Source organism: Pseudopipra pipra, chromosome 4 (genome assembly GCF_036250125.1).
Source record: "Pseudopipra pipra isolate bDixPip1 chromosome 4, bDixPip1.hap1, whole genome shotgun sequence".
Classification (NCBI taxonomy): domain Eukaryota; kingdom Metazoa; phylum Chordata; class Aves; order Passeriformes; family Pipridae; genus Pseudopipra; species Pseudopipra pipra.
The window spans coordinates 1,951,980-1,979,162 of NC_087552.1; the positions used below are offsets into that span (position 1 = coordinate 1,951,980).

The window sequence follows — 27,183 nt, forward strand, 5'->3', positions numbered from 1 at the left end:
AATGCTGTAGGTGTAGGGCGAATGCTTCGATTACTGATGTCTTATGCTGATAAGAAAAAGTTGAATTTGTACACAAAGTGCAGTTCACAGAAAAACATCCCCGTGAGAATGGAAAAATCTATAAGTCCCTTTGTTTTCGGATCTACCTGCTTATCAAAGAGGGTGAGGAAACCACTTATGTGTCTGGCTGAAGGGTTTCTAATGCTGCCACCCTGGAGAGCCGTAATAAATAAAGAGCTGGGAGGTGTTTTGGGCAAAGCAGTGAAGGAAAATTGCTGTGTGAGAGAGTATAGAGAAAAGTTTTCTTTATTTTTCTTCCAGTAAGTCTGCGAACTGCTATTTGCAGTCGGAGTCAGAGATGCTGTCCTGCCAGAGAGACACAGTCATAAAGGCAAGGTGTTGCTTTGAGCAAAGACATAACTGGGGGAAATAGGTGTTTTTGGAGTTGAATGCCCAAAAACAGGCCCTGTGGGTACAGCAAGGGATGCTCCTGTGTGCCTACCTGCCACCTGTTACTGTGGATTTGCTGATCACTTTGGTTCTGTTTTTTAAACTTAAGTTTTTATATTTTGTGTCATGACATCGTAACACACCTCCTTATCAAAACAGTATAACTTTTACTGGTTTGCACTCCAGCTCCTTCCTACGGGCTGGGAGCACCAGAGGACTTTGAAGGAGGGTTTGAAGACGCCTCGTTGCAAGCAGCATTCACAACGCTCCGACTCCGGTGCTGCGGCACCGTCCGGTCCCTCGGTGCTGGTAAAAATGCCTTCATGGCCTCAGCACAGGAGCATCCTCCTCACGCTCCAGCGCCCTGCCTCTCACGTATTTTCTGTGTGCATTAGGTTTAGAATGGGAGCTCTTACTCTGAGCAAATTAAAAGGGGTTCTGATAACTCCTCGTTCCAAGTCAATTAGCTGCTTCCGGCTTCAAATCCACTTAGAAGGCTCGGAAAGGGGGGGAGTGCTCTTTGAAAAGCCAGTAATAGCAGTTTACGGTTAATATTGATAAAGGAGCGCGGCTCTGTGTCATTGTGCTGCGTCTGGGGGAAGGAAAGCTTCTCTTTTGTGCTCCTGCTAAGCAGCAGGACTCGGATGGGAGGCAAAGGTCTTTCTCTTAACTCAGTTAAGAAGGCTCGGTTCCCTGTGAGGCTTGAAATGAAAATACAGCCATAAAATGGTCAAGATTGCAGGAATTCCCACAGAAGCAAGGGTTCTGCCCCCCTGCCCTTGAACTTTGGGTGGTTGCAGCATCTCATTTCTCCCGAGTTTGCTCAGGGTTATACACAATTTGTGGCAGAAATGCTTTTTATTGCCATTAGACGATGTCGGAGACAATTACGGCACCTGTAATTGGGTGATAAAACAGCACGTGGTGTTAAGGAAAAAGCTGCAGAACTCTTGTTTATCAATGGCCTAATTACATTAACTGAAGAGATAAAAATGTCTTCGAATTGCTGTCCTGCAATTAGGAGCTTTTCACATAAGGAAGGTTTGAATTTGTCACAGGGACTGTCAGTGGGGTGAAGTTGCCTGGAGTTTTACGGGAGAAAGTAGAAAATCAAAGAAGGCTACATCTCAGTTCTTGGCCTTCAGTTTGGTTTGGAACTGTGCATTTCTGCCCAAATTGAACAGTGTAAATCTGTACTGTTGGAGTACGGCTGAGCCTTCCGAGTACAGCAGGGGAAATTGCAAACAGCCCTGTTTCTATCTCCTTTTCTATCCAGAAAAATCAGAAGAAATGATTCAATGCCACCAGTATCAGAATCCTTTGATTTTGTGGCTCAAATGAACTTTCAGCATCTGAATTCCAGAAACGTGTGCTGTTAGCAGAGCTCATTCTGCTGCCAGAGTAAAACAGAAACTGAAGGAGAATTTAAAACAGAGGTATTATTTATATACATAAATGTGTACGGAGGGAGATGGAGAATATGACTGATCTGTATATTTCCTACTCCTAAGGAAATCCTTTTAGCAGGGAAGGAGAATTTTCCAAGTCCTGGTGTTTCAAATCCTAGCTGTATTATATAACTACATTCTCTTTTGCTACTATATAATATATGATTGGTAAATACTTTGTATTAGATCTGTCTTGAAATAAGCTTTAATTGTCCTTCTATAAGTATTGATCCATACATCTGGTGTCTCAAAGTGAGTTGAAAACCTGAATGTGGTGATGGTGGGAATTGTTTGAATGACTTCTTTTAAGACTGAGGATTACTCAGATCCCTTTATTGTCTTAGGAATGATAACTACAAAAATAGCTTCGTTCAATTCTAATGATAATAATATAAGTAGTAATAATATATAAGTAATACAGAACTGTGGGGACTGTGGTGGGAATGGTACCTCTTCTTTTGACCTCTGTGAAGTGACTGCTGCTCATCTGTGGAGTTCATGAAACAGGCTGAAATTTGATGTGATTGTTCCCCAGGGGAGATTGAATTTTACTTTCTTTTACAAGTTACCACAAAGAGCTGGTGTTATGCAAGAAATCCTGGTGGGTTTGCACGTGCAACAAATTTTTGGCTTTTTTCACTTAGCATTTATTCCTGTGGTGTCTTCGGTCTTTTTCTGCTACTGGTTTCTGAACAAGACGTGCAAAGGCCCTGATTTTGATGACTATGCAGATGTGTAATCTGAAGTCAAAGACAACAACTGGAGCATGTTAACTAATCATCTTTATTAAAATTTTCCTGTTTTCTCTATTTTGTATAGTAGGCACCAAAACAGAACTTGCCTCTCTTTTGCACTGGTGTGTGCAACTTGAAGATTAGAGTATTTCCCCCCCTTTTTTTTTTTTTAATAAGTTTTTACTTCATTTTAATCACCTTTTGAAGGTTTACTGATATAATTTCAACTCTTAACCTTGAACAGACGGTTGCAAAACTTAACTGCTTTTATTGTACCTGTGACTGTATAACACTTCAGACGTGTTGTCAGTCCTTTGACGTAAGCGTAAAGATCTTTCATCAAGGTTACTAAATATGAGAAGACTGTATAGAATGAGGTTGGGCAATAGTTGCTCAGTAGCTCGAGGAAAAGTGACATTTAAGCATATTAAACCTGTGTGTTGCACTGGAATTGAAGTGTATTTCTCATACATAGGAACTGGACCCGCTCATTTTGCTTAGGTCTCAGGGCTGGCAAATGTGGTGATCTTGAGGTGGATTTTACCTGAATTCTTGTTAAATTTGCCTGGTGTGAGCTCACTTCCCCGGGTGACAGTTTGTGCATTCAGCAGACACAGAGCTCAGCTCAAGACCAGCAGCCCCACTCAACAGAGCCTCCTGTGTGTCCTTCTGGGCAGGAACAATCATCACCAGGGAAAAAGAGATGGTGCTTTGTTCTCTTGTGTCCCCAGCGAAGCTCCGTTCCAGAGCCTCAGTGGCACAGCAATCCAGCGTGTGGTGCCACGGGAGTATTCCACATCCATTGTCTAACATCTCATGATCTCTTAGGTGAGCAATAACCAGGTCTGAGGAGCGCTGCCCCAGGAGAGGTGTGTGTGTGGCATTCCATGGAAGCGGTGCTGGATGCCTTTGCAGTGCTGCTGGTGGAGTTGCAGTGCAGTGCCACCTGTATCGGTGCAGAAGGGTTGGAAACGTGGAGCCACTGCCTTAGTGCCACAAAACACTTCAGCACAGGTGACTTCTGGCCTGGAGGCAATTCAACCCATTGACCTTTAAGGCCACGCTGAAGTGCCGTGCTGGGGTGAGCCCTGCATGAGTAGTTCCACTGGCATGAAGAGGAGAAACGTGTGGTGAGATAGGACAGTGCATGGAGACAATTGATCCAGTGGGGCCCGAGAGGTACAGGGACAAAGTCTAGATTGCAGCTGTGAGCTGCTTGCAGGGTGGGGTTGGAAACTGATGGAAGACCAGTGCAAAGTCTTGAGGGCATCTTTGATAGGACCTCGAAGGGTGGTGTCAGAGAGAGGCTGCATTGATTTTGATTTATATTGATTTACAGTAGCATATTTCAGTTGGAAGGCACCTACAGCCATCAACTCATCCGCCTGCCTGTGTTGGCTTTTCAGTTGCCCTCTTGGCAGCGCTCCAAAGCTCAGCCTGAGAGCCTGCTAGCACGGAAGGAATGTGAGCAAGCCTGGGCTCGAGCGTGGGCTTAGGCCCGTGCTTCATCGACAGGGCAAGCCCAGGCACCCTGCCTTGGCGATTGTGGGCATGGGGCTCCAGCCAAGGATGCTCTGACTGCTGAGCTTCATGGCTTATTCCTACTGGCAGTATAAATTAAAGGAGCGGGCACGTTACCGTGATCGTTGTACTGTAATGTAACCTGGGATGGGCACTCTGGACCCGTGAACAAAACAGCAGGAATTGCTGCAAAAGTAAAAGCTCTGTATTTCCCAAGTTTTGTTTGGGTCACCTGTCTCTTTCCTTTGCCAGAGATACAATAACATAAATTTTGTTGATAGGGAATACACTGCAAAACAACCCTGTGGAAACCCCGACTGTGTCTTTCAGTGTCAGAATCCTCTCCAGAGACTGAATAAAGGGAGATCGTGTCTCCTGCTTTTAAAATAATTACTCGAATTAAAGATCAAGCTAGAAGAGTCCAGTTCACTGAACATTAGCAATACAACCTAATTTATTAAAAAGCATTGGAAGACCAACTTAAGCTCATCGTGCTCAAAATATATCTCCCAGCAAATAGCCTGAATGTCCCTTCAGAAATGTGGGAGTGCAGAGATTCCTGTAAAAGTTTCTGTAATAACTTTTCTACAAATGAAGCCACCCTTCTTGAATCTGTTTCTGCCCTTTTAGTTCTAAATGATGAATGAGGCACCTTTGCATTAAGTGTTCCTGGTCCAGTAATGCCTTGGGTTACCATCACCTCAGTGTTTTCCTGGGAAGGTTTGACTTGTGACTCATCCAAGGTACCTGGGGGGTTTTGTGGAGAGGTCAGTACAGTTATGGATGTGACCCTTAACTTGTAATTCTCAGTAATATCTATGAAGTCTTGAACTGTGGTATCAGCCCAGCTTTTCTGGCTCTGTTCCCAGGCCAGTCATTCCGCTTAGCAATAAAAAAATGCAAGATAATGGGTGCAGATAACTGGGATTGAATATTACCGTGGCCTATTTCCTGTTTACCTTTAAACAACCATGTTGCAACTGGGTGCTGGACATAAGGCAGTTCTTTGTTAGCAGGTGTCTCCAATGTGTGTATGATTGCTGAACAGGTCCTGCTGGGTCCAGCCATGGGGGTTACAGCCTGTATTTAAGAGAAGTGCCCGCAGCTGTGGCCGTGAGGTGGGTGGCCTGCCAGGGACACCCACGACTCTGTCCCCTCTTCTGCATTCTGAGTCCCAAAAGGCAGCTTCCTATCTGAACTTCCTTTAAATTGGCTGGAGTTGGCTGCTTTGGTGCTGTTTTCTGGAATGGAGATTTGGAGTTGAAGATGTCTGGTAAAATTTGCAGGCACCAACTCGTGTAAGTACAGAACTGAGGAATACCACTGGGAAGGATTTCTGCCGAGTCAGGGATGAATCGGAACAGCTACGAAGAGCCAGGAAATGACCACATTGGGCAGATGATGCTCCATGGCTGCTGACCATGCATTGCCATCCCCATCCCCAGACATGCTGAATTGTTTTGTGGCCACACCTGAAATGCCAGACTGCAGAGCGGCTTTTCATCTTTTATTTATTTATTTACTTTTTGAATCACTACGTCAGCAAAACATTTCCTTGGCCCTGACAGCTTAAAAAAGGAGCATGAAAATTGCTTTGTCCTGTTGTGCTTTTATGAATTATCTATAACAAAGCAAACCAGCTGTTTCAGACCAGTTATGACAAGTTGTTTTCCTGAGGTTTCTTCCCGAAGAATGGCTGTCTGCAGTGTCTTAGGCAGGTGCACGGGGAAAAGAGGATGAAAGCAGACAGTGGGTGATTAACCCAAGCTTTGAGGCACTCCAGGGTGACCTCATGCACAGCCACTGATGCTTCAAGGTGGCCAAATGCTTTGAGATGAACCTTCTCCAGCATGGACTTACCCTTCGGGTTGTCCCGCTCCTGCAGTACTCATCCACAGGTCACAGCCCATGGACTCAAGTTCCCACTGGAGTGCCAGCCTGCCCAGTTGAGCAGCCGTGCCCTGGCCACGGCCCAGCGCGGCCGTGTTGTCGTTGCTGTTATCGGAGTGTTCCCAGGCCCAGCGCAGCGAGGTGATAAGGCAGCATGGGGTGAGCACCGAAAGCGGCCCCTGATGAGCTCTAGGCTCCAGCACACAGGTGCCCATGGCAAGCACAGAGCCTGCTGATTAATAACCATAGGGCAATAACAGCTATAATTTCCATCCAGCACATTCCAGTCAGATCTGTCGTTATTTTGAACCCTTCGTGCCCCACATTGGGCGCTGAAGCGACTGTCCTGGTTTAACCCCAGCTGGCAACCGAGCGCTGCTGCTCTCTCCCAGGGCAGTAACTGGAGCTGCACCCCAGACAAACCTGCACAGTGTGTTGGCATCAGCTTGTGGTTCTTGAAGATGCCTTTGAGTTTATAGTTCCTAAAACAGAAGTAGCAACTCTTGCTCTAATACAGAGTTCCCAGAGAAGAGCAAAGAGGATGAGGGAGCTATAAAGTAATTTTTTATGGATCTTGCTTGTATTAAAACACCATGGCTTGAAACCCTCATGGGTAAAGGGCTGAGTTGCAGAGGAACCTGGGAAATCTGAAGAGAACATTTGAAGGATGTCTGGGAAGTTCATGTTTCTGGACTAGTGCTCTGGAGTCAGAAGGAGCTAGTTGCCATACCGGGAGAGGAGCTCATTCCAGTGACAAACTTGCTTGAGTGGCTGCAGAGGGGTCTGAGTACCCTTCCTCTGGAAAAAGGAGATGCAAGTGGTCTTAATTTTTTATTTTTTTTCTCTCCAGAAGAATGATTTCTTTCAAAGTCCTTTCCTTGAGTGGATGAAGTTTTCCAGACATTGTCTGAAAGAAATACCAATGCTAAAATCTCATTTTCTCTTGTCTTGCAGAAGTCTGCTTGGTGTTCTGTCCAAGCTCATTAGTCATTACACTAGTGTTTAGGTTACTTTGGAGGACCCAGACCTCCTGCTTCAGAGGAATTGTTTTTCCATAGCGATGGATCACAAGGAAGGAGTTCACAAGAAGTAGCTGTGAACACTTTCTGGCAAGAAACTACTTTTCAGCTCTCGGGCTGTTGTTTTCTTTGCAGTCTTGTTTTAGGCTGATACGAGTAAGTCTATTTTGAGCTGTCCTTAAATGGATGTCACGTAGAGGACAGTCTTGTTAAAACTTGGGAGTTGCCTGCTCAGCACTTGGGTTCTGCACTCTTGGCTGTGGTTGGAGGATACAGTGAATCCAGCTTTAGGGCACTGAGAACCGAACTAAGATCACGACTCTCCCATGAAGCAAAATACCAGCCCAGCAGCAAACACATTTTGCTGGTGAGGTGAGCTGAACATTTCTAAATGCATTGCCTTTATGCAGGGCCATGTGTTGTCTGCTCATACCACTCTGCTTTTATGCTGCATCATGTTCCTCACGTTTGAGTTGGTGTCCTGGTGAAGGAACCCGTATCGCTCCGTCCGCTGACTAATGCGGCGAGAACGCAATCATGTGCCCCCGCCTGCTCTGGGCCAGCCTCTTATTAATGACTAATTAATTGGTCTGCAGGGCCAAGTGTAAAGATCACGGGCTCGGGCCGCTCCTCACTGGCATCACCCGTCGAGGGCGAGGTGACGAGTGGGTCACCAGCTGAGTGCACGGACAGGCGAGGGCACCTGCAGGTGGTGCTTTGCTCTGTGCTCCAAAGTTTACAAAAATCCCCCTTTGCTTTCTCTGCAGGTGCTGCCAAGGGTGGGACTGTGTGCATGAGCTCTCTGTGGGCTGGTGGCCATGGCAGTGAGACACCCTCAGATTGTCTTTTATCCCGGTGACTGCCAGTGCTCTGTTACAGCAGTTTCCTACCGACCTGCCCCTCCAATATTATGACATGAAATTTTGAGGAGTGAAGGTTTTCCTGCCTGTGGGTGCAAGTCTGGTTAGCGGTAGCCAGGGACCACACGTACGTGGTGTTGTCACAACAGCGCGGTCACAGCCCCCAGAAGGCACGGCAGGTGCTCTCCTGGAGCAGGATCTGTGGCCGTGCAGGAGGCAGTTGTCACTTGCAGTCGTGTTTGTGCTGAGTGATCTTCGTGGGTGTCACTCGTGAGGGACCAGCATCCCTTGAGCCCTGTGGCTTGTGTAATCAGTGTTTTGGTGAGCACTTGGCACTCCTGGGAGACAGAACGGCTCCCTGGGTCTGTGCTGCTGTGGGCTGTGACTTTCTTCTGACTGGAGCCTAAATTGGTGGAAGTGATGAAATTCTTTATTTCAGTTTAGTCTCAGATGACTTTAAAATAACTTGGGTTTGCATTTCTCTCCCTTCTCTCCGAAAATGTTGTTTCTCCGTCTTCAGTAAACTTCCACTGGCTTGTGGTTTTGTGGGGGTTTTTTTAATTATATTTTTGGGTTTTGCTGGGTTTTGTGTTTCTTTTTTTTCTTTTTTTTCTTTTTTTTTTACTTCCCAGTGCAGCCAGTGGAGGCAAGAAGGGAGTTTAGTTTGAAAGTTGGCTGTTTGCGTTTCTGGCTCTCAGGTCTGCATTAATTTTGAGTGACTGTTATTAAATTAGCGTTTGATGCATGCACTGGGACCGATGCCAGTGACCTTCCTCAGCAGAGATTTTGTCTTGTCACCCCAGGGAACCGTCGCTATAAAGTCTTCCAGATGAACAGTTGGCACCCAAGTGAGGATGAGGTTGAAAGCCCACTGGTTTTCTTGCTTGTCTAATATTTTTGGAGAAGTTTTTTCCTCTGCCTGAGTCATGTGTGTGTGTGCTGGCATTTGGTTTTGGTAGGTATGACCTTCTGGTTTAGTTTTACACCTGTGTGCTCTGATCACATCCCCTGTGGATGTGAGCTCAAGTGATATCATCTCCCATCTTACTTTGGAGTAATTGCTCCAACATGGAAATATTGCAGATTTTCCGAAGGCTGTCATCGAGTAACCAGGTAAAGTTTGCAGGATTTGGCAATAAGCGAACTTGGAGAATTTCCTGCCTGTGGAAGTGGTGAAGCAGTTTCCTGAAATCATCCCTGTTAAAAATATCCTTTATGCTGGATTATGTTTTTGAAACCAGCATATCGTGAAACCACGTCTCACGTCAGAACACTTGGAATTGGATGAGAAATGCTGCGCCTGCACTCTGGGAAGTGCTGAGAGAGCATTAGCTCCCTTGGCTGCTTCAGATATGTCCAAAATGTTTTATACAACAGGCTTTCTGCCTCTGCCAGCCGAGCTTTCTGCTGGATCAGGCCTTGCCTGTCCTCCTCACAGCAGGAAGCCAGCACACTCTCTGTACCCATGTTGCCATCAGTGGTCCAGAGCTTTGTGATGCTTTTAGAGTGACTTCACCATCTCAGAGGTGACTGGGGAGGTGATGGTGGGACAAGGCACAGCTCTAGGAGTTGAGCATTTCAAAGTCTGAAGCCTGAGGGAAGGGAAAAGCTCCAAACTGTAATTACAGAAGTGAAATTAAGCTATGAGCTGGTCTCACACGTTTTGTGGGTTGTGCTGGGGGTGATCACTATGGAGAACTTTTCCCCCCCAAAGCAGTCACAGGGAAGGACAAGTGCAGGAGCTGCTTGCTGGGAAGCCAGGATTGAGCGTGCCGGGTTGTTTTCCCTGGAGAAAAGCAGTCCTGGGTGAGCGGTGCCAGTGACGCGCTGCCCCACCCCACATTGTACACACTGCCTGTTCCTTTGCTCAGTGCTTAATGGACTTAAACCCAGCACCTCCCATTCCAGATAGCCTTGTTCTTTTAAAGGCAGGACCGAGCTCTAACATCCTCATTTACAGATGGAAATCTGCCTCTGGGCCGGGCTTCCCATGCCTTGCTTTTGGAGACTCTGGGTGGGCAATACATGCTGGAAAAAAATTCCCACAGTTGCTGTTTCTTTGTCCAGGTTTCTACATAGGTGTATCCATATCTCCTGGCTATTCTGTACTTTGAAAATTGTGTGCTGAGCTGATGTCAGATGCACGCTTGTGATGGTTCCCGGTTCTATGACACCACACACTTAGGCACAGATTCCCTGAAAAGAGCTCTTAACACCAGGCTGGAACAAGGAGCTGCTGCTTTATAAACCAGAGCTGGTTTCAAACAGACACAGGGTCGAGTAAGAAGTTGTCTCCAAGGCATAAAACTGTAACAAAAATGTTGCAGGACATGACATTGTCACGGTAATAAATAGCAAAAAATAGATCAGATGCCACAGGATGGCTTGAAATAATAATTTTTAGGAAAAATCCACTACTGCTTGTGGGTATAAAACCTGACATTCTGCCTCTAGAGAAAGCTTTTTTTTTTATTATTATTATTTCTGTTTCATGCTTTGCAGAAAACTAAGCTGTGAAAAATGTCTGGTTTATGTTATCCTCAAACAGATATATTCATAATATTTGCAGTCTGAAATCACTTCTTCCTGTGGATTCATCCCATTTGATTCCATCTCACAAAGCTCCTGCGGAAGTGCAAGCCAGAATTCCTTTCAGGGTGTCTCTGTACCTTTTCCTGGCTGTAGCTCCATGAAGTGTAGCAGATGGATGTGGGATGTGGCAGGAACCAGGTGCTCAGCAGCAGAGGTTCACCCCATCCCGCTGGAGAGGGACTCGCACTGAGATCCTACAATTCCCACGTGAAGCTGGAGTGCAGTACAGCCTTCTCTTTGCTGAGTCTCCAGTTCCAGTTCCATGGTTTCCTTGAGGAGAAGGAAATGAAAACAAAGAGGCAGCTGACTTTATCAGCTTTTAAAGCGTTATGTCATTTTATGGTAAGTAATCTAAACATAATGAAACAAAGACTTCAACTGTTACACCTGCCCCAGCATCCAGTGCCAGTGTTCTCCCTGTATTTTCCTGTGTTTTGATAGCGTTACTTTATTGTTTGTGCACAAGAAAACTGCAACTTCATTCGCTCTTAATTGCTTTTCCTAGGAGTTACTTCATTTTTGGAGCGTATCCAACCTGAAAAGTTCTTGCAAAGTTGTCAGGGATTAAAATTGAAATCCAAATGATAAACTTATTTTGTCAACACAGACGCAAATGATTCTCACTTCGGTTTCAGGAAGGTGCTCTCTCAGGCTTCACCTGTGAGTTGAGATAAACTTTAAAGAGTTCTTGACGTTCCAGTCTGTAAGAGTTTTTGAAAACAAGATTTAGTCAAGAACTGAGAGTCGTATTTAAATCCTATCATGGGACTTAGTTTCAATCCCTGAGAACGCCTCCGTAGAGGGAAGCATTTCACCTAATGAGGTGACTTAATTGGGAATTTATTTGGTGTATAAATATTACAGTGCAGGTTCTTTGTGCAGAAAGCAGGGGATTCTGTCCTGCCCTGCTCGGGGTGAATACAGCTTTTTGCTGAGAAAGCTTGTAAATAAATGCTGCTTTAGAGCTGACAGGGGAAAATGCATCCAAGATAAATTTGGCACCGTGTTCCAAAAGTGCATCAACCAGGCCACGCTGAGTATAGTCAGAAGCTCATTTTTTCTGTGTGATAGGGCCCATATGCAAGTGTGTGAGAAAACCAAAGCACATCAGGGCCCTAAGAAGGAATGGGTCGCATTAGGTCTGTTTATTCAAGCGTTTGCGTATGGGCTGTGAGAGCATCAGCTGGGACCAAGTCTCCTCCTTGGTTTCCTGTTTATTTGGCTGCTACAATTGCAGTATCCGAGTGCTTCACAGGTTGCAGAGAAAAGGAATAGTGTTATCTCTGTCTCTGTGCAGCCCGCTGACAGAAGCAGCCTGTTTGGCTGGCTGACTCATTCCCTTTGGGATGCACGCTCGGCATCTAACCTGAGTGGCTTGGTAAAGGCGCCGGCCGTCACTGACAGGAAAGCCTTTGGTGGCACTTCAGCCTGCTCAGGTCCAGGTGCCATCTGAGGGGCACTCCGGGTCTGGCCAATGGTTGTGCTGGTCCCTCTGTAGTCGAAGGTTGGATGATGTTGCTCATCACAAGTAGTGTTGGTTCTGCCTGTGGGGAGCAGTGTGGGGCTGTGGGTGTTCCTTACTGGAGCAGTCTCCTCTTTTGTGTTTGGGAGCTACCTGGTGAGGGGAAGTAGTCTCTGTGTGGATTCAGGCGTAATCCTTGTGGGATTTGGGACCTGCCAAAGAGCTCAACCCGTGATCCCCAGTGCACTGTTTGCTTGGGTTTGTCTCTTCTCCCCCAGCATCCCTGTCCACATACTCCCACTCCACTTTATGCACAGCGGTTTTCTGAGGGAAAAAATCTTAACAGGTCACTGGTGCTGGGCTCAGTGAAGCAGACGAGGGTGGTTGATTCTGCACACGCAGGAGGATCCGATTTGCCTTTGCCTTTCCCAGGAGTGTGGACAGCTTCCCCACAGCTGCCAGGCAGAGCTGTGGCACAGGAGCTGCTGGCACCGCTGCTCTGTGACCTGATGCTCTCCCTCTCCCCTCAGCCCTTGCCCCACTCCACGCCCCGGCTCGTTGGGTTGCTCTTTAATGTGACTTTCCCGTGGCTCCGTGTTACAGTGCTTCAGTTACGGAACTGGCTCCGTTTCTTTTTCCTCCTGCGATCTGGAGTTTGCTGCAGTTTCTTCCTGATTGCAAAAGCCGTTGGAAATGGGCAGAATCATAAAAGCTTATCAGTGAGCAGTAACTCTCCCCTTGTGCTCCCCAGCTCTGTTAGGCGTTTATTCACTCCAGCGAGTTGTAACTCAGCGCAACAACTCGTGTTGCCACATCAGTCCTTCTTTATTTACGCCAAACACCACTTTCCCTCTCTCCTGCCCTCAATCCCCGAGTTCCACGGCTCCAGAGCTGTGCAGCCGGGCGGTGGCAGCACTCCCATCTCCCGGGGGAGCTGGGGCTGGCCTCGAGTAGCACCGGGAACAGGAACTCCGAGGTTACTTGCTGCTTGGAAAATGCCTTGCAAGTGTTTGGTGCTGCGGCGCAGAGACCTGCGGAAAGATTTCCTGATGTGAGGAGCAAAACAAATGCTGGCAGATGAATGCAGCCATTAGGAAGTCCAGGATCCCTGTTAGTACTAAGCTGGTCTTGTTCTTTCCGAGTAGTCTGGCGGAATGTTTCTGTGAGCTGTATCTGCTGGTGCTCTGCAGATCCGAGCTGCTGCTGTGCCGGGTAGGCTGTGTGTGACTCTCGTTCAAACCCTATTGACACATAACATCATGTCTAAAAATATTTGGCACCGATCTAATCATTGGCCCGGAGAGGCCAGTTACTCAAGCAGCTCGTGTTTTTTCACTGGAGTGTATTCTGTCAGATCTAGACCCTGAAAATAGAAACCCAGTATTTTTTTGATTATTTTTTTTTTAGATTTGTTTGCAAAATGTTCAGTAGCAGTCACGAGGATGTGAATCTAGATGAGAAGTGCCTGAATGTCCCTTTACTTACGACAAAGAGCTGGTAAACCAGACTTAGCTGAAGGCATATCTCCTTTCAGAGGCCCTAAAATTATTTCCACCCTTTTTTCTCTCCGTATATCCTTTCATGGGATGGTGACAATGTCTGGTCTTGCTGAGGTGCTTCACTGACAGGACTCTGCCAGTTTTCCCCTAAAGACCCAACTGAAGATTTTCTTGTTGTTTCACGTGATTTTTTTTTTTTTTGGTAAAGTTTCTGCAACTCCCATTTCATGGTATTTGAAGAATTCCAGGGGGCTGAGACAGTTTCCCCGTGCAAATTGGTAAAGGATGTTTTCTTGCTAGATTTTGGCCCACAGAAATGCTGTGTTAATCTGAGAAGGGCAGAAAAGACCAAGTCAAGGAGGGTGACGCTTGGAGTCTAATCACCAAACTCCTGCGGATTAGAGCCGGGGCGCCATGCCAAGGCAACACAAGCTCTATTCCTGGCCCTCTAAAACCCCCCAGCTCCTTCAGATCGGTGTTTCAGGGAAAGCACCAGCCTTGCAGTGTGTCCTAAGCAGTTTTCCAACCCTCTGGGGCTAGAAAGCGTGGCTGTTAAATGCGATAAACCCATTCCAGGTGCCGTTCCTGGGAGCGAGGGGGCCATTCCCGCTGCTGTGGGTGCTCAGTGCCCGGCAGGGTGACACTGGGAGGATGCTCTGCTGTTGTGGGCAAACATTTCAGCAAGGGGATGGCACCTGTGAACTCTCAGCACCGTACCCCTCGCAGGCAGTGGAAATTGCTCCCTTCCTTTCCCTTTTTCCCCTCTACCAGACTGTAGATTCTGAGTTGCCCCATGCCTGGGCTGATGCTGCCTATGACAGAGGAACAGGCCTTGGGACACAGTGTTTGGGAGGGCTGTGGGATACACAGGTGCATTATACATGTGTGTCCCCTGCATATGTGTCCATGCTCGGGGAAGAGAGGTGAATCCCGGGGTAAGAACAGACTTAACTTGGGAATAAAGCGCCTGTGGTTTGTGTTGTGTCTGGAAATCCAGTCCCATCTGTTCCAGATGTTTCCAGTTGTGTTTATAGCAAGCTGCTACTGTGCTGCTTTGTGGGAAAAAATGATAAAATAAAAAAAAAAAAATTGGGTTGTGCCTTTACAACCGTTGTGAACAGGCAAGGGCATCCATGGAATATGTTCCCTTTTGTTGCCTCAGAAAAGATGCATAAATAGTCTTGAATAATTGAGTGAAGAGCTGGAGCTTTCAGGGGAGGCTGGTGTGTGCCTGAGTGCTGGCTTGGCGTGCTGTGCTGACAGGGAGCACGTCCCACCCCTCCGTGCCCAGCAGCAGCTGCTTGGGGAATGGCACCTCTCCTAGCTCGGGGAAATTTCTGCTGGAAATCCTCTGGCATCTGGGATTCGGGCAGGAGCAGCCTGTGCGAAGGGGAGCTGGGTGTGGACTGGACCTAAACCTGGGGGCTGGTGCTCACATATGGTTTTGGGTACGGTGCTTTATTATTCATTGCCATCCAGTAATCCAAATGAAAAATTTGTATTTCCATAGGTTTGGTAGTGGGTTTGAGTCTGACCCATTTTTCTTCACTATTTTTTTATCTGTGACAGATTTGAGACTTGTTTTTGGGAGTTCAGCTGCAGACTGAGAGCCAAGGATGAGACCAGTGGTGGGTTAGTAAAGGCACTTAGGGTGGAGGAAAACTTGGCAGAGGAGGCTCAGAGCTACTGCTCAGAAAATGGGACTCTGGTGCTTTCTTTTGTGATTGAGTTTTATTTTTTATCTTTTATTTTTTACTTTCTATTCAAGTAGGTGTTGGCATGCAAGTTAGACACCCTAAGGCATTCTGCTTTCTTGGTATTCATCTGTTCAGGTTTTACACTCGTGAATTTGAATATTCTCTTAAAACAATCGTAAAATTAAATGTTTGCTACTACTGCTTTTGGAGGATCTTGCATGGAAGCAGTATGGATGAGAAGAAGTTTTGAAGGCCTTGTCTCTTTCTGGATTGAGTTTGTCTCTATTCTACCAAGGGAATATAAGGAAAAGGTGTTTTATGCCTGTTTTTTGGTAGGAAAACAGGTTACCATCCCAGTTGTATTTGCATAGAAAGCTCCCCCAGCGACTGCCCAGCAGTGAGCAGCAAATGTGTACTTAGCCTCTAAGGAGATTATTTAACACAGCTCCAATTTGTTTTTTAATTATTATTTTATTATTTTTGTGTTTGCTTGTCAAGAGTGGATTTGCAGATGTACCCTTGGAGAGTGGGCAGGGGCTGATTTTGTGAGGGAAACAGCAGCAGGAGCTCTGGGCAGCGCTGCAGGAGCACAGCAATGGCCGAGGCGTGGAATTAGGAGTCTCTGTTGTCCACAGAAACGGATCAGAGGTGGAGGGAAAAGGGGAGGGGAAGGAAGGGCAACTACTAAAACCCTTCCCCAAATGGATGAATGAATGGGTGACACACATAAATGACTGCTGTGATGGTCTGACTTACTGTAGCTCGGTCTCGGGATAATCCTCATATGTCAGATTTCTGTAAGGCCAGCATGTGACACAAAGCTGGGCTCCCAGCAGACAAGTGTGCTGTGCTGGTATTAAGGGGCTGGCCGGAGCCGGGCTGTGCAGTGGAACGTGTGTCCGTGGTGCCTGCTCGTCTCCGGACGTGGTCAGGCCGCTGCCGCCTGCCAGGAGAGCTTGACAGGGAAGCTGGAATTCCACAAACTCTTGGCTATTGCATAGACAGCCCCCAACCTGCCTGGTTGGGGAAAAAAAAAGCCCCAACACAAGAAACAGGAAAACCCCCAAAGACTTGTAGCTGGGATTACCTTGCTCACACCTGTCACCGCTGATGTCCTCTCAAGGTCAGAATTCGAGCTACGTGAGGCCAGCTTAGAGCAAACGCCATGTGAAAGGAGCTCTATGAAGAAACAGCAGGCACTGGAAGGAGGACAGGAGTGCCCACAGGAACATGAACAACAGCTTGCAAGTTAACCTGCCCAGGACCTGGGCTGGTTCGAACAGCTCCCTCCAGGAGAAGTCTGAGCATTCCTTTTTTCTTTTCTATTACTATAGGATGGAGGACGAGGCAGTACTGGATAGAGGGGCTTCCTTCCTTAAACATGTATGTGATGAAGAAGAAGTGGAAGGTAAGAGACTTGGACTGCTGGGGAGGAAGGGTGCCTTTGCTGTGGTGTTTGTACGTAGGCTGGGCAGGGAATCCTACACACACATAAAACTGAGTGAAACACGAGTAAACTTGGTCGGGGCAGAACTGGCTTTTTAAAGAAATGCTCTCTTTCGGTTCAGGAGCAAACATTGTTGCATGTGCCGGCACACGCTGCCACTGCCCCCAAAGTCCTGTTCACTCAGTCTTGTACAGGGGCTGTGAGGCACCTGAGCTGTTTGCTTTGCTTTCCCCTGGGAATAGAATTTTGGCAACCCTTGCCTATCGCTGCTGCCCTGGGGAGTGCAGGAGTACAGAGGCAGGTGGAGAAGCCAAGTGGAAAAAGCAGCAGAATTTGTACTGAGTGTTGGGGTGGACATTTGCCTGGGTTATCCTCTGAGCTCGAGAGGCATAAAGAAAAGGGTTTTCCCTTGAGGGAGAACTTTTTAACAGAGCAAACAATTTCCTCTGTTTTTTAGGGAAAGAGTAGACTCCTTTGGAAGTGTGGGTTTTTTCTCTCTGAAAATGTTGTGAAATCTCAAAGGTGAAAGGAATGTAAAGGAGTTTACTTTGAGGTTGTTCCTGGAAAATTCTGAAGCTGATAGGAGTGAGTTATTTGCAGCAAATTCTCTTTTTCTCATTTTCTGAGGATCAGTTGACCATGGGCTTGATAAACTAGTAGGGGAGAAGGAAGGGAGCATAATAGGGTAGGACTCTACTGGAAAGTAAAGGATGTCACCTCGCAGCACTATCCTTCTCCTCCTGACTTGAAGATATAATTTATTCTAATTCCTTTATTTGCAAACAAATGCCTGTGGGTTTTAGGTTGAAAATGCTTTGAAATGTGTAGGGTTACAGGCATGTCATTGTAACCGGTAATGGGCAGGAGAGGATCCAGCAGTGGGAGAGAAAATAATCTCCAAGAAGAGGAGTAAGAACACTTCCAGCAAACCAAGCAAGTCCTTTCCACGAAAAACCTGTTTTCTTGCTCTCTGGGATGAAGTAATCTGTGCTGAGTTGCTATAAATCATCATGTTGTATTTAATGAGGCCATTTGCTGTCTGCGGGGTCGGGTTTGTATTAGCCTTTTGCTGCTGGAATAATTGGCACTTTGGCACAGCAAAACCACTTGAGAGGGGAGAGAGGGAGAATATTTCTCATGTTTTATTGTTTTAAATGTTGCCACATGCTGTTGTGGTGTGTGTTGCCCATGTGTGACACTCCAGGAATATAATGGAAGTGGTTATTGGTGACGAGGAGTGTAGGAAGGTCCTTTTGACTGTCTGCAGGGGCTGTGAAAAACTTGTGGTTAATGCAGCAGTGGTGTGTTTATATCCCATGTTCCAATGTGCATATCCTCGTTTGGTTTAGTTGGGCTAAGAGACCAGTTGCATCTCTTAGCTGGGGGAAGGAGGAGAGGAGGTGTAAAACAAGTATTTCTAATTGCACACGACAGGCCTCTGGAGCTGGAGCTGCTCTGCTGAGCCTGTGGAGAGCCTCGGAGCTGTGTAGCCAGCTAATTCCCTGGAATGAATTGTAGACTCAGAGCGCTCTGGCTTGGAAGGGACCTTAAAGATCATCTGATTCCCATCCCCTGCCATAGGCAGGGACACCTTCCACTAGACCAGGTTGCTCCAAGCCCCGTCCAACCTGGCCTGGAGCGCTTCCGGGGATGGGGCAGCCACAGCTTCTCTGGGCAACCTGTGCCAGGGCCTCCCCACCCTCACAGGGAAGAATTTCTCCCTAATATCTAATCTAACCCTGCCCTCGATCAGTTTAAGATGCAGTGGAAGGGCTAACACGTCAGAGTACAGACCTTTGGCTGACACTTGGTGCAGATGCTTTTAAGTCCCTGCTAGATTCCTGCACTGCCAGGGGAGTGTTTTCAAGGAGGAGAGCATCTGTCTGGAGGCCTGGAGCCGTTAGCTCCAAAGTGCCCTTCATTACTGCCCCACTTTCATGCTGTGGTTTCAACCTGCTGTTCTAAAAGGCTTTCAGGGGCTACATCCTCTGTAGAAGGAGGTAACAGCGAGGGGAATTGTTACCTCCAGGTGTGTGTTATTTTTCTGATAGTTTATACTTTTAGCCTACTTTCATGAGGAAGCAACATACATATCCTGAAGTTGTTTGCCTCTCTTACCTCTTCTTTCCATTCTTCTCCCAAGTATTTTTTCACTATCAATATTGATTGAATTTCTTAGGAAGGCTCTTCATTCATTTAATTTCACTGAATTTGAGTGGAGAGACTGTTTTCTTTACCCTCTGTGAGGGAAAGGGGAGTTGTAACCTTTATGAGAAGAGAGCTGATGGTGTAGTGATAGAGCAGTCGAACTTGGGGATTCCCTGGCTGCAGGAGTTTGCAGGAGAGAACAGGGAAAACCCTTCAGAAAAGCATTATAACCTGTCTGGAAACCAGGCTGCCTTTGCTGCTTGTGAGTCGGTTTGATTCCAGACAGGTGAACGCAGAATTTTGAAGTTGTCACCTGGAGCATCCCTCTTTGGCACGTTCTTGGGGAGAAGGGAGGAACATGCCTTGCTTGGTCAGTGATGCCCTCGGGTTGTGCCTGTGGGAGGGAGATAGAAACTCTGAAAGACCACGTCACCCACTGATTTGATTATGTAACACTGCGGGGGAGAGGGAAGGACTTGGCTTTTTAAGGAGGGGGGGAAACGCGCGTTTCTGGTCAGGAGGCTCTTGAGACATTTTCAGCGTGGCACAATTGCCAAGTAAACGTAACGTTAACAGAAACTGTCCACACCTGACAGAAGTGGGGCCCTGGCACTGCTCCCGGGGGGTTTACTGCCTCTCTCAGGTGGCACCTCAGCCTGGTCCTACGCTGGAATGTGTCGCTGTGGTATTGGCTGTTGACATTTGAAAATGGCCCCCCCTACAGCCACTCCCTGCTGCCTGTCTCGGCGGGAGGGCTCCGTGATGGGGAACATATTAGTTAGGAGGAGCTCCTTTGCTGGAGGTGCCCAGAAACATGACCTGGCGAGACAAGGGGTCTGCCCAGGTCTGGGGCAGAGTGTGGAAGGAAAGCAAGCATTTCCTGGGGGAAATGAGGAGGAGGCACTGCCCTGAGCCACGCGAGAGAACCCTTCCCATTCATTTAGAGCACTGTGCGTTCCTTTCCTTGAAGGTAACGCAGTGCTGCTGTAATGCCACTGCGAGGAGTGCTGGTATGTGTGACATAAACAGATTACTTAATAACCGATTCTGCAAGAGGGGAAAAGTAAAGCTCCACCTTATCCTCTGAGATAAGGTATTCTTGGCTCTCCAAGCGTAACTTCCCCCGGGCTCGCTGCCGCCCTGACTCCGTGGTGGGGTGGAGGATGCTGGGTTTCAAGTCTGACAACTCCACTGCTGCAAAGCCCAAGGAGCACTCCAACTCCACGTGTAGGAAACAGGGACCAGCACACCTGTCCCGCCCTCCAAATGATGGGCAAAGTAAAGGTTTCGATAGCATCTCTAAGATACCACTGCTATAAGAGTGAATTCAGGAAAGTATGCTGCTAGTGGAAACTTTCCCTGGATCCTGTTATCATTGTGGGATTTACTGTTGTGCTGCTAGCTCTGCAGCGAGGCTAAACCAGGGATTTTGTAACAACATTCCATAACTACTTGTTCCATTTTAGCACTTTCCTCCTCCTTGCTTTCTATTCTTGACCAGGTTGTGTCATTGCACTTTGCTGGTAGAAAGCTGTGTGATGCCATAAGCCCAAGATTAGTCCTTGATGGTTGGATCAATGAGGAGAGAGGTTAAAAGGGCAAAAATATCTGTGAACATCTTTACCTTTATTAGCAGCGTGCAGACAGTAGGATAAATGAGCTGTATTTACCCACTTACTTGATTTCTTTTTCTCCTCTCACCCTCAGTCTTTGATCCGTGACTGCAGGCAGACCTCCTCCATTTTCAGGAATAACCACATGATCTGTTTCATATCAGAGTTTTTAATTGCTTCCAAAATAGATGTGATTAAAAAATTAATCAGGTAAAATCTGATCACAGAGTGTACTTCATTAATATTCTTTGGTACCTTTAATTTATGTGTGGAGACAAACGAAGCTCTATTTTGCTTTGGTAAGGCTGAGTCAGGCTTTGCTCCTGCAAAAGCCAAACGAGGAGGACTCAGGCACTGCCTTTTTGCTCTCTTTCCATACAGCAGCTGGCACAACTTCCCTGTGAGGGTGGTGAGGCCCTGGCACAGGCTGCCCAGGGAAGCTGTGTCTGCCCCATCCCTGGCAGTGTCCAGGGCCAGGTTGGATGGGGCTTGGAGCAACCTGGTCTATTGGAAGGTGTCCCTGCCCATGGCAGGGGATTGGAATGAGGTGATCTTGAAGGTCCCTTCCAGCCCAAACCATTCTGGAATTCTATGAACTTGGGAATGGCAGGCTCAGGTTGGGACCTAATGCTGCTCCACACAGCTAGTGAAAACAAGATGGGTGGTTTGGATCTTCCCAGCTTTGAAGCATCGGGATGAAAGATTTCAGATTTTCAGATTTTTTTTCTCTCCAGCTTTAATTCTCCATGGCACTTTGCAGGAGGCTGCTTATTCTTGGCAGTGTCCAGCAGGTCATTGCATGAGATACCGTTCTGGGCACTGCCCTTGTTTGTCCTCTGCTGCCAGGAATCAGCCTTAGCTCTGGGGTTGCCAGGGTGGGCTGAGGAGGTGTTGATTCCTGCCTGCTCTGTGCTGGGTGAGAAAAGCTACAATCTGAGTTCAGAGGGTGATAAATGGACTTTATACAAGGCAGTGATAAGTTGGCTGTGCAGGCAGGAGAAATGGAGAGGAGCAGCTGCGTCAATAGCTGGCGTGGTGGGTCCGAGGTGAGGGAGAGGTGGTGCTTTCTTTTCAGTGATGATAAGTTTTGTGCCAACACATGCTCAGTGCGAGGTGAAGGAAGGTGTTTCCATACCATTCTGACAGTGACTGGTTTTTTTCCAGCTCCTATCGGTTTAGAATCACAGAATCATTTAACTTGGAAAAGACCAACCATTTAGGAATGGTTGTCAGCTCTCTGACCTGGCAGTGAGACTGATTTTGGTGAGGGTCTCACTTGGTGCCTTTCAGCCTTGGATGGGAGCAACTCTCTCACTCAGGATTCAAGTCTAGGCTTGTTTGACTGCCTGCTCCCACCTTCCTCTGCCCAACAGCGCTTTTTTAAGGTACAGCAACTCTGGATGTAACAGTTCACATGGAGATTGAAAAGCTGATACAGCCTTTGCTCAGTCATCAGTTGTGAGCCCCAGATGTGCCAATGACCCTTCCCGGATTTTTCTGGGACATTTAAGATGAAAAGGTAACCCAAAATGTGTTGGGGAGATCCAGTCATGTTGCCTGAGCTGGGGCTGGGTAACACAGGAGTGTCCTTCCTTCTCTTAGCAGAACTGCTGGAGCTGAGCTTAACCTGGAAACTGGTGCTAGGGCTGTAGTTTGTAGGCTGGTTCAGGCATCATCCCAGCCTTCCTGGGGTTTCGTCCCTTCCTTTCCTTCGGGTGATGTTCCTGGTCTGGTTGCACAACACTGGGCAAACTTCAATAGAGGCTGAGAGGGGACAAAGGGAACTCGAGGCACTTCCTGAAGGAAGTGTTTGCTGCTGGAGAGATGTTGAGAGCCTTTGTGTTTGCATTCCTTCTTGGTGCCCTGCTGGCACCAGCTTGGCCTTCCGGGAAGCGCAGCTCCGGCCGCCTTCCATGAAACACATGTTTAATTATGACTGCAGCCTTGGAATCAAGGTTTGTTTGCAGGGGGCTGGTTTGGGGTTTTTCCCAGGGAATGGAGGCAGTGCTTAGATGCCTTAGTCATCATTCCACAGCTCTTTCTTCTCTTCAAGGGGGGTCTAAAATCCTACCTGCATCTGTGAACCTGATAGTGCCAAGTACAGCTTGGTACTCATTTACTCAGCCTTGGTCATTAATGAGATGGAAATACAGAAAATGAGGCCAAGATTTTCAGCCAAAATTGGTTATTTTGGGTGGTCATTTGGAGTGTTTCGGAAGGGGACAGCATTTTAAAGGATGCCAGAAAATCCAAAGGTACTGTGCTTCCAAAGACCTAAATCCAACAGTCCAGCACAGCTCCCCTCCTCTTCCCTGTTCCCCAAAGCCTTGCGTTTTTAAAGTCTTCTTTGTCTTTCCATGGAAGCCAAGTAGTCCAGGCCAGATTAGATCAGATCACAGCAGGACAGGTTCGGTGGCTTTTGTAACCTCTCACAGCTCCAAAGAAGAGAAAGAAAAGCAGCTTACGGGGTTGTGGGTAAGAGTCTCGCAAGGGCTTACGTAAAGCTCAGGGAGAATACCCCCACCACATGTTCATTGTTCTGTCTGAACAATGTCCACTCCTTATTTCACTGCCACCCTCATGACAGACTTTGCTCCTTCTACACAAGCAGAGTTTGTAGGATCTTCAGGAAGTCAGTTGAAGACCTCCTTTCATTTTGTTTTTGTGTTCTTTTCCTGCTTAGATACCCTTGACTTCGCTTTATGTGAGCTCTGTCTTTTAGAGCCATCCTGTTGCTCAGGGCTAACTCCCCTTTTACACATGGTTCACTGGAGCGGCCTCTGGATCTTGTTAGGAATCCAACAGATCCGGTCTGGGTCATCCATCCTCTGTTTGGAACAGAGGAATGCAAGCTTTAGGCAGATGACTGGGAAGACTTCCCCTCTGCCTAACCATAGTGGTGTTAGGTGGGAAACTTTTGGAGGTCACTTTACATGAAGATGAACCTGACCTTTTGAAGATGTTGGAAAAAAACCCCCGTCTCCAGTTCCCATGCTGTCTTCCCCTGCACAGCTCATTCCTTGCCCCTTATAGGGATTTCAGTCAAGGACTGCATGTTAGGATGTGAAGTGCAGTAATGCAAATGTATAAAATGATCTTTGGACGAGTTCCCTCTTTGATTAACTGCATCTTCATTGCTGATGCTGGGTCCTCTCTTGAATCTTAGCCATGAATGTGGGGTTCTTTTGTCAGAGCTGGCAGACTTGAAAAGAATCCCTGTTGTTCTAATCTTGTCCCTTCTTCTCTCATTTGTCCATGGCACAGTAGCTCAGGGTGGTCTCTCCTGAAGCCTCTTTTATATTTTGTCCTTTCCTGCCTTTCTCTCGGGGCAGGCTCCTCTCCTGATGGCATTTATCAGGCTGTGAGGCCCCTACTCAGCCTTATGGTGATTGTTTCTGTTGCCTGATGGATTAACACTGACCCTTTTCCTTGGCAAACTGCCACACGATGGAAGAATCAGTTCATTGCCTACTACTACTGTTTATAGAAGAAGGGATTTGGATCTGATATATCTCCAACTGGTATGTTCAGATTTCCACAAAGTGATCAGTGAATCCTTCTGCTGTTTTCCCTGATCGATGGGTTTTTACTTGCGTGGAAAATTGGTCACCTGAATATCAAGATGTTCTGAAAATCCTATGGGGACTAGTGGGTGAGCCTGGGACTGTGCCAGGGCAGCCCATCTAGAGAACTGGTTATGGCTTGGTTTTCCTTGGAGTTTCAGCATCTGTGTCCGTGTGCATTAATGGGGGGAGATGTTCAGGATGTAGGCCCTGCATCTGCTCCTCTGCTGCCACCAGCACCTGTAATTCCTGTTAAAACCAGGTAGAGCTAAGGGCACCAGGCACGTGACGGCGTGGCCTTTTTGTTCTTATTTCTTGAGCTGATTTGATACTAAGCAGGGCTTAGTTTGGGACTTCCTTAGCGCTACTTTTAGTATCTCCCCTTTAAAATGGATCATCCCTCTGATTTATTTGTCCTTCTGGGCCATCAGCTTTTTATGGCATTAATTTCCTTTGACTCTCACACAAAATGAGAAGCACCTTCTGCCGCCATCCCCCGGTTGGAAGAGCAGCCTGGCTGCGTTCCCGGCAGTGTCCTGGCTAGTGCCACGTCTCTGGAGGCTTGGCAACGTGCCAACACCTTGGCCACAAAGCTGTGCCATCTTCTGCTGACGAAGCATGTGGCGAGCTGTGTCCCCTGCCCCTCTCGTGCGACTCCTCCTGAGCAAAGCCCTTGGTGCAGGTGGCCCAAAGCATCTGTCCCAGAGAGCCTGGGGACAAGGGGGTGCCCACTGTGGGAGGGGCTGCAAGTGGCCAGAGCTGGTGGAGAAGGTTTTTGGCTCTGTGGACCTGTCATCTGTAGCCACGTGAGCCTGTCGCGGGGCTCACCGGGGTTAATGTGACTCTCCCTGTTCTGTGGAAAGGAGACTTGAAAGGAGGAACAAGGGCTGGGTGAAAACTGCTGATGCTCAGCTCATGTTCAGTCCTTTATGCATTTTTAATATTAGATTTTGGTCTTGTTTCCTTCTGAGGTGCCAATGTGAGATTCTTTATGAGCTGGTCTGACCAGGCTCTGAGTCTCAAGAACCCAGTCATGTGGAAGGGATTCCTTCTTAGATGCAGCAGGCAGACTTTATCCTTTGATCCTGTAACTTCTGGCTCCTTTCTCCAAGTGACCAAGTTTTGGTTTTGCTGAGCAAAAGCCATTCCATTGTCACCCTTTTCTTAAAAGAGTTAGTGCTTAAAAATGGAGAGGATGATAAATAAAGTGATCTTTCACAATGGTTTGGGGTTGGAAGGGACCTTAAGGATGCCTAATTCCAACACCCTGCCATGGGCAGGAACACCTTTGACTAGACCAGATTGTTCCAAGCCCCATCCAACCTGGCCTTGATGATGAGGACCAGATATTCCTGCAGGCAGGGAAGGGGAGGGAATGCTGCATTTCACAGAACTTCAGTTGGGTGACACATGAGTGAGTTTTCACCAGTAGAACTGACTCAGGGAGTTTGCTGTGCCCCAGTTCCAAATCTGGGTGCTGAATCATGAACTGCTGTCTTCAGCAGCTCTTGATGAAGCAAAAGATGTGGTTTCAACTGAATTTTTCCAGGAGGACCTCCCTGATGATGACTACTTCCTTCTTGCTTGATTAATAATCAGATGCAGTGAGTTTGCTGTGAGCTTGGTGCACAGTAAAGATTCTCCTTGGGCACAAACTTGAAGGGTTTTAGCAGCAGCTGGTGTAAGTCTGAGGAAACCCCGGCCCACCACTGTCCCACAGAACAGAACTGGTGCCACTGGGACCTGCAGGTGGGGTTCGAGTGTTGTGAAATACACCCTGGTCAGCCAGAACAGCTCTAAAAATTAATGAGGTGCACACAGAGGGGAATGGATTCCCTGGGGAGAGCGGGGAGGGCGATGGGAGCAGCCTCTCCGGAGGAACCGTGTTGGGTGTACAAAGCGAAACTGTGGACCTGGATTAGCAGGAGCAGTCCAGCACTCGGCTCCGTGCTTCCCAGTGCTTCCCATTGTCCCCAAGCTGTAGGATCCCAACCCGGTGCCTGTGTGCCACGTTACATTTCTCAGGCACTGCCTTTTGCAGCCAATGGTTCTCATGGGAAAGGCTGGGCTCCCCCGGTGAGTCGGAAATGTCTCAGGAGCCCAGTGCATTGAGAGTATGTGTCAATTGTTTCCTTCCAGGCGCTTTGGGAAGGGAGCCTAGAAGTTTATCTCAGAGTTTGGAACAATATAAACAGATGCCAAGCACTTGAAGTACACAGAGGAGGAAAATGTCTTGCTTGGCCTCCCTGAACAGACTGGGAGGGGGCAGAGGGGGGGACACAGAAAGCAACATTAAATAAGTCTCTGCCTTCAGACCAGGGAAAAGCAGCAAAGTAATGCAGATGTTTGCCTGTGTATATGCAACTGAGTTTCATGTTACCAAAATCTGTACTGCGCACACGTGGTCCAAAGATTAAAGAGATTGTCCAGTTCTGTTGGCAGCATATTAAAGTATTAAGACTACAGGCTTACTATGATGTGTTTCTATTATCAAGCTGACCACAGAATTCAAGTGATTCAGAGGAGGATGTCGTTTAATACAAATAACCTTTCGCATCAGGCTTCTGGATACAATCTTGGGTGTGAGAATCCCTTGGGAAGGGCTGCCAGTGCCCTGTGTATCCGGGGTCACCCCACCCTCCCGCTCCTGCTTGTGCTCCGATAAGATCTCCCCTCAGCTGTCCCTGTGCACGTTTAGGGGCCATCTGCCACGTTAAAGCTGATGTTTCCAGTTGCTGGAAGAGCTTTCTGGGTTTCCTTTGGCACGCAAGAGCTAAATCGGATCTTCAGGTGTCGATCCGAAGGTCTTGCTGCAGATGCCTCCATGGCTCTGCCTGTTCCCTCTGTGGTGTGATCCCATTCCTCGGAGATGGCAGTGCCAGCGTGCCAGGCTGGAGGCAGCACATGCAGGACTGTTCTCCTGTCACTGTTCTGCTGCCTGAGTTTGAACCCCGCTCAGCTCTGCACTTCTGTTTCTTCCATCCCTGGAAGTGTCCAAGGCCGGGTTGGATGGGGCAGGAGTGCAGAAAGCCCTGAAAATAAAACATTTTTATCAAACTGATCAACATAACAATTGGCAAATGTAGCTGCAGTCTTTGGTTTGAAATGAGTCTCAGCGCGAGGGGAAAGGCATCCTTGGGATTTACGTGCAGCATATGAAATTTGGCACTCGCTGCCTTACTAGTTAATTTTTGTTTTGGAAAGTGAGGAGTACTTAGGAATTGACAGGAACTTCTGTGA

At 47.5% G+C, this 27,183-nt stretch overlaps 1 protein-coding gene across 7 annotated transcripts in view; it reads left to right on the forward strand.

The window, feature by feature from the left end:
- Positions 1 to 27,183, forward strand: part of SLC4A4 (solute carrier family 4 member 4) — a 140,702-nt gene that overhangs the window by 32,336 nt on the left and 81,183 nt on the right. For all 7 annotated transcript variants that reach the window (XM_064653726.1, XM_064653730.1, XM_064653724.1 and 4 more), the window contains one exon: positions 16,507 to 16,580. In XM_064653726.1, the coding sequence (XP_064509796.1) occupies positions 16,507 to 16,580 (74 nt within the window). The remainder of the gene's footprint in view (positions 1 to 16,506; positions 16,581 to 27,183) is intronic.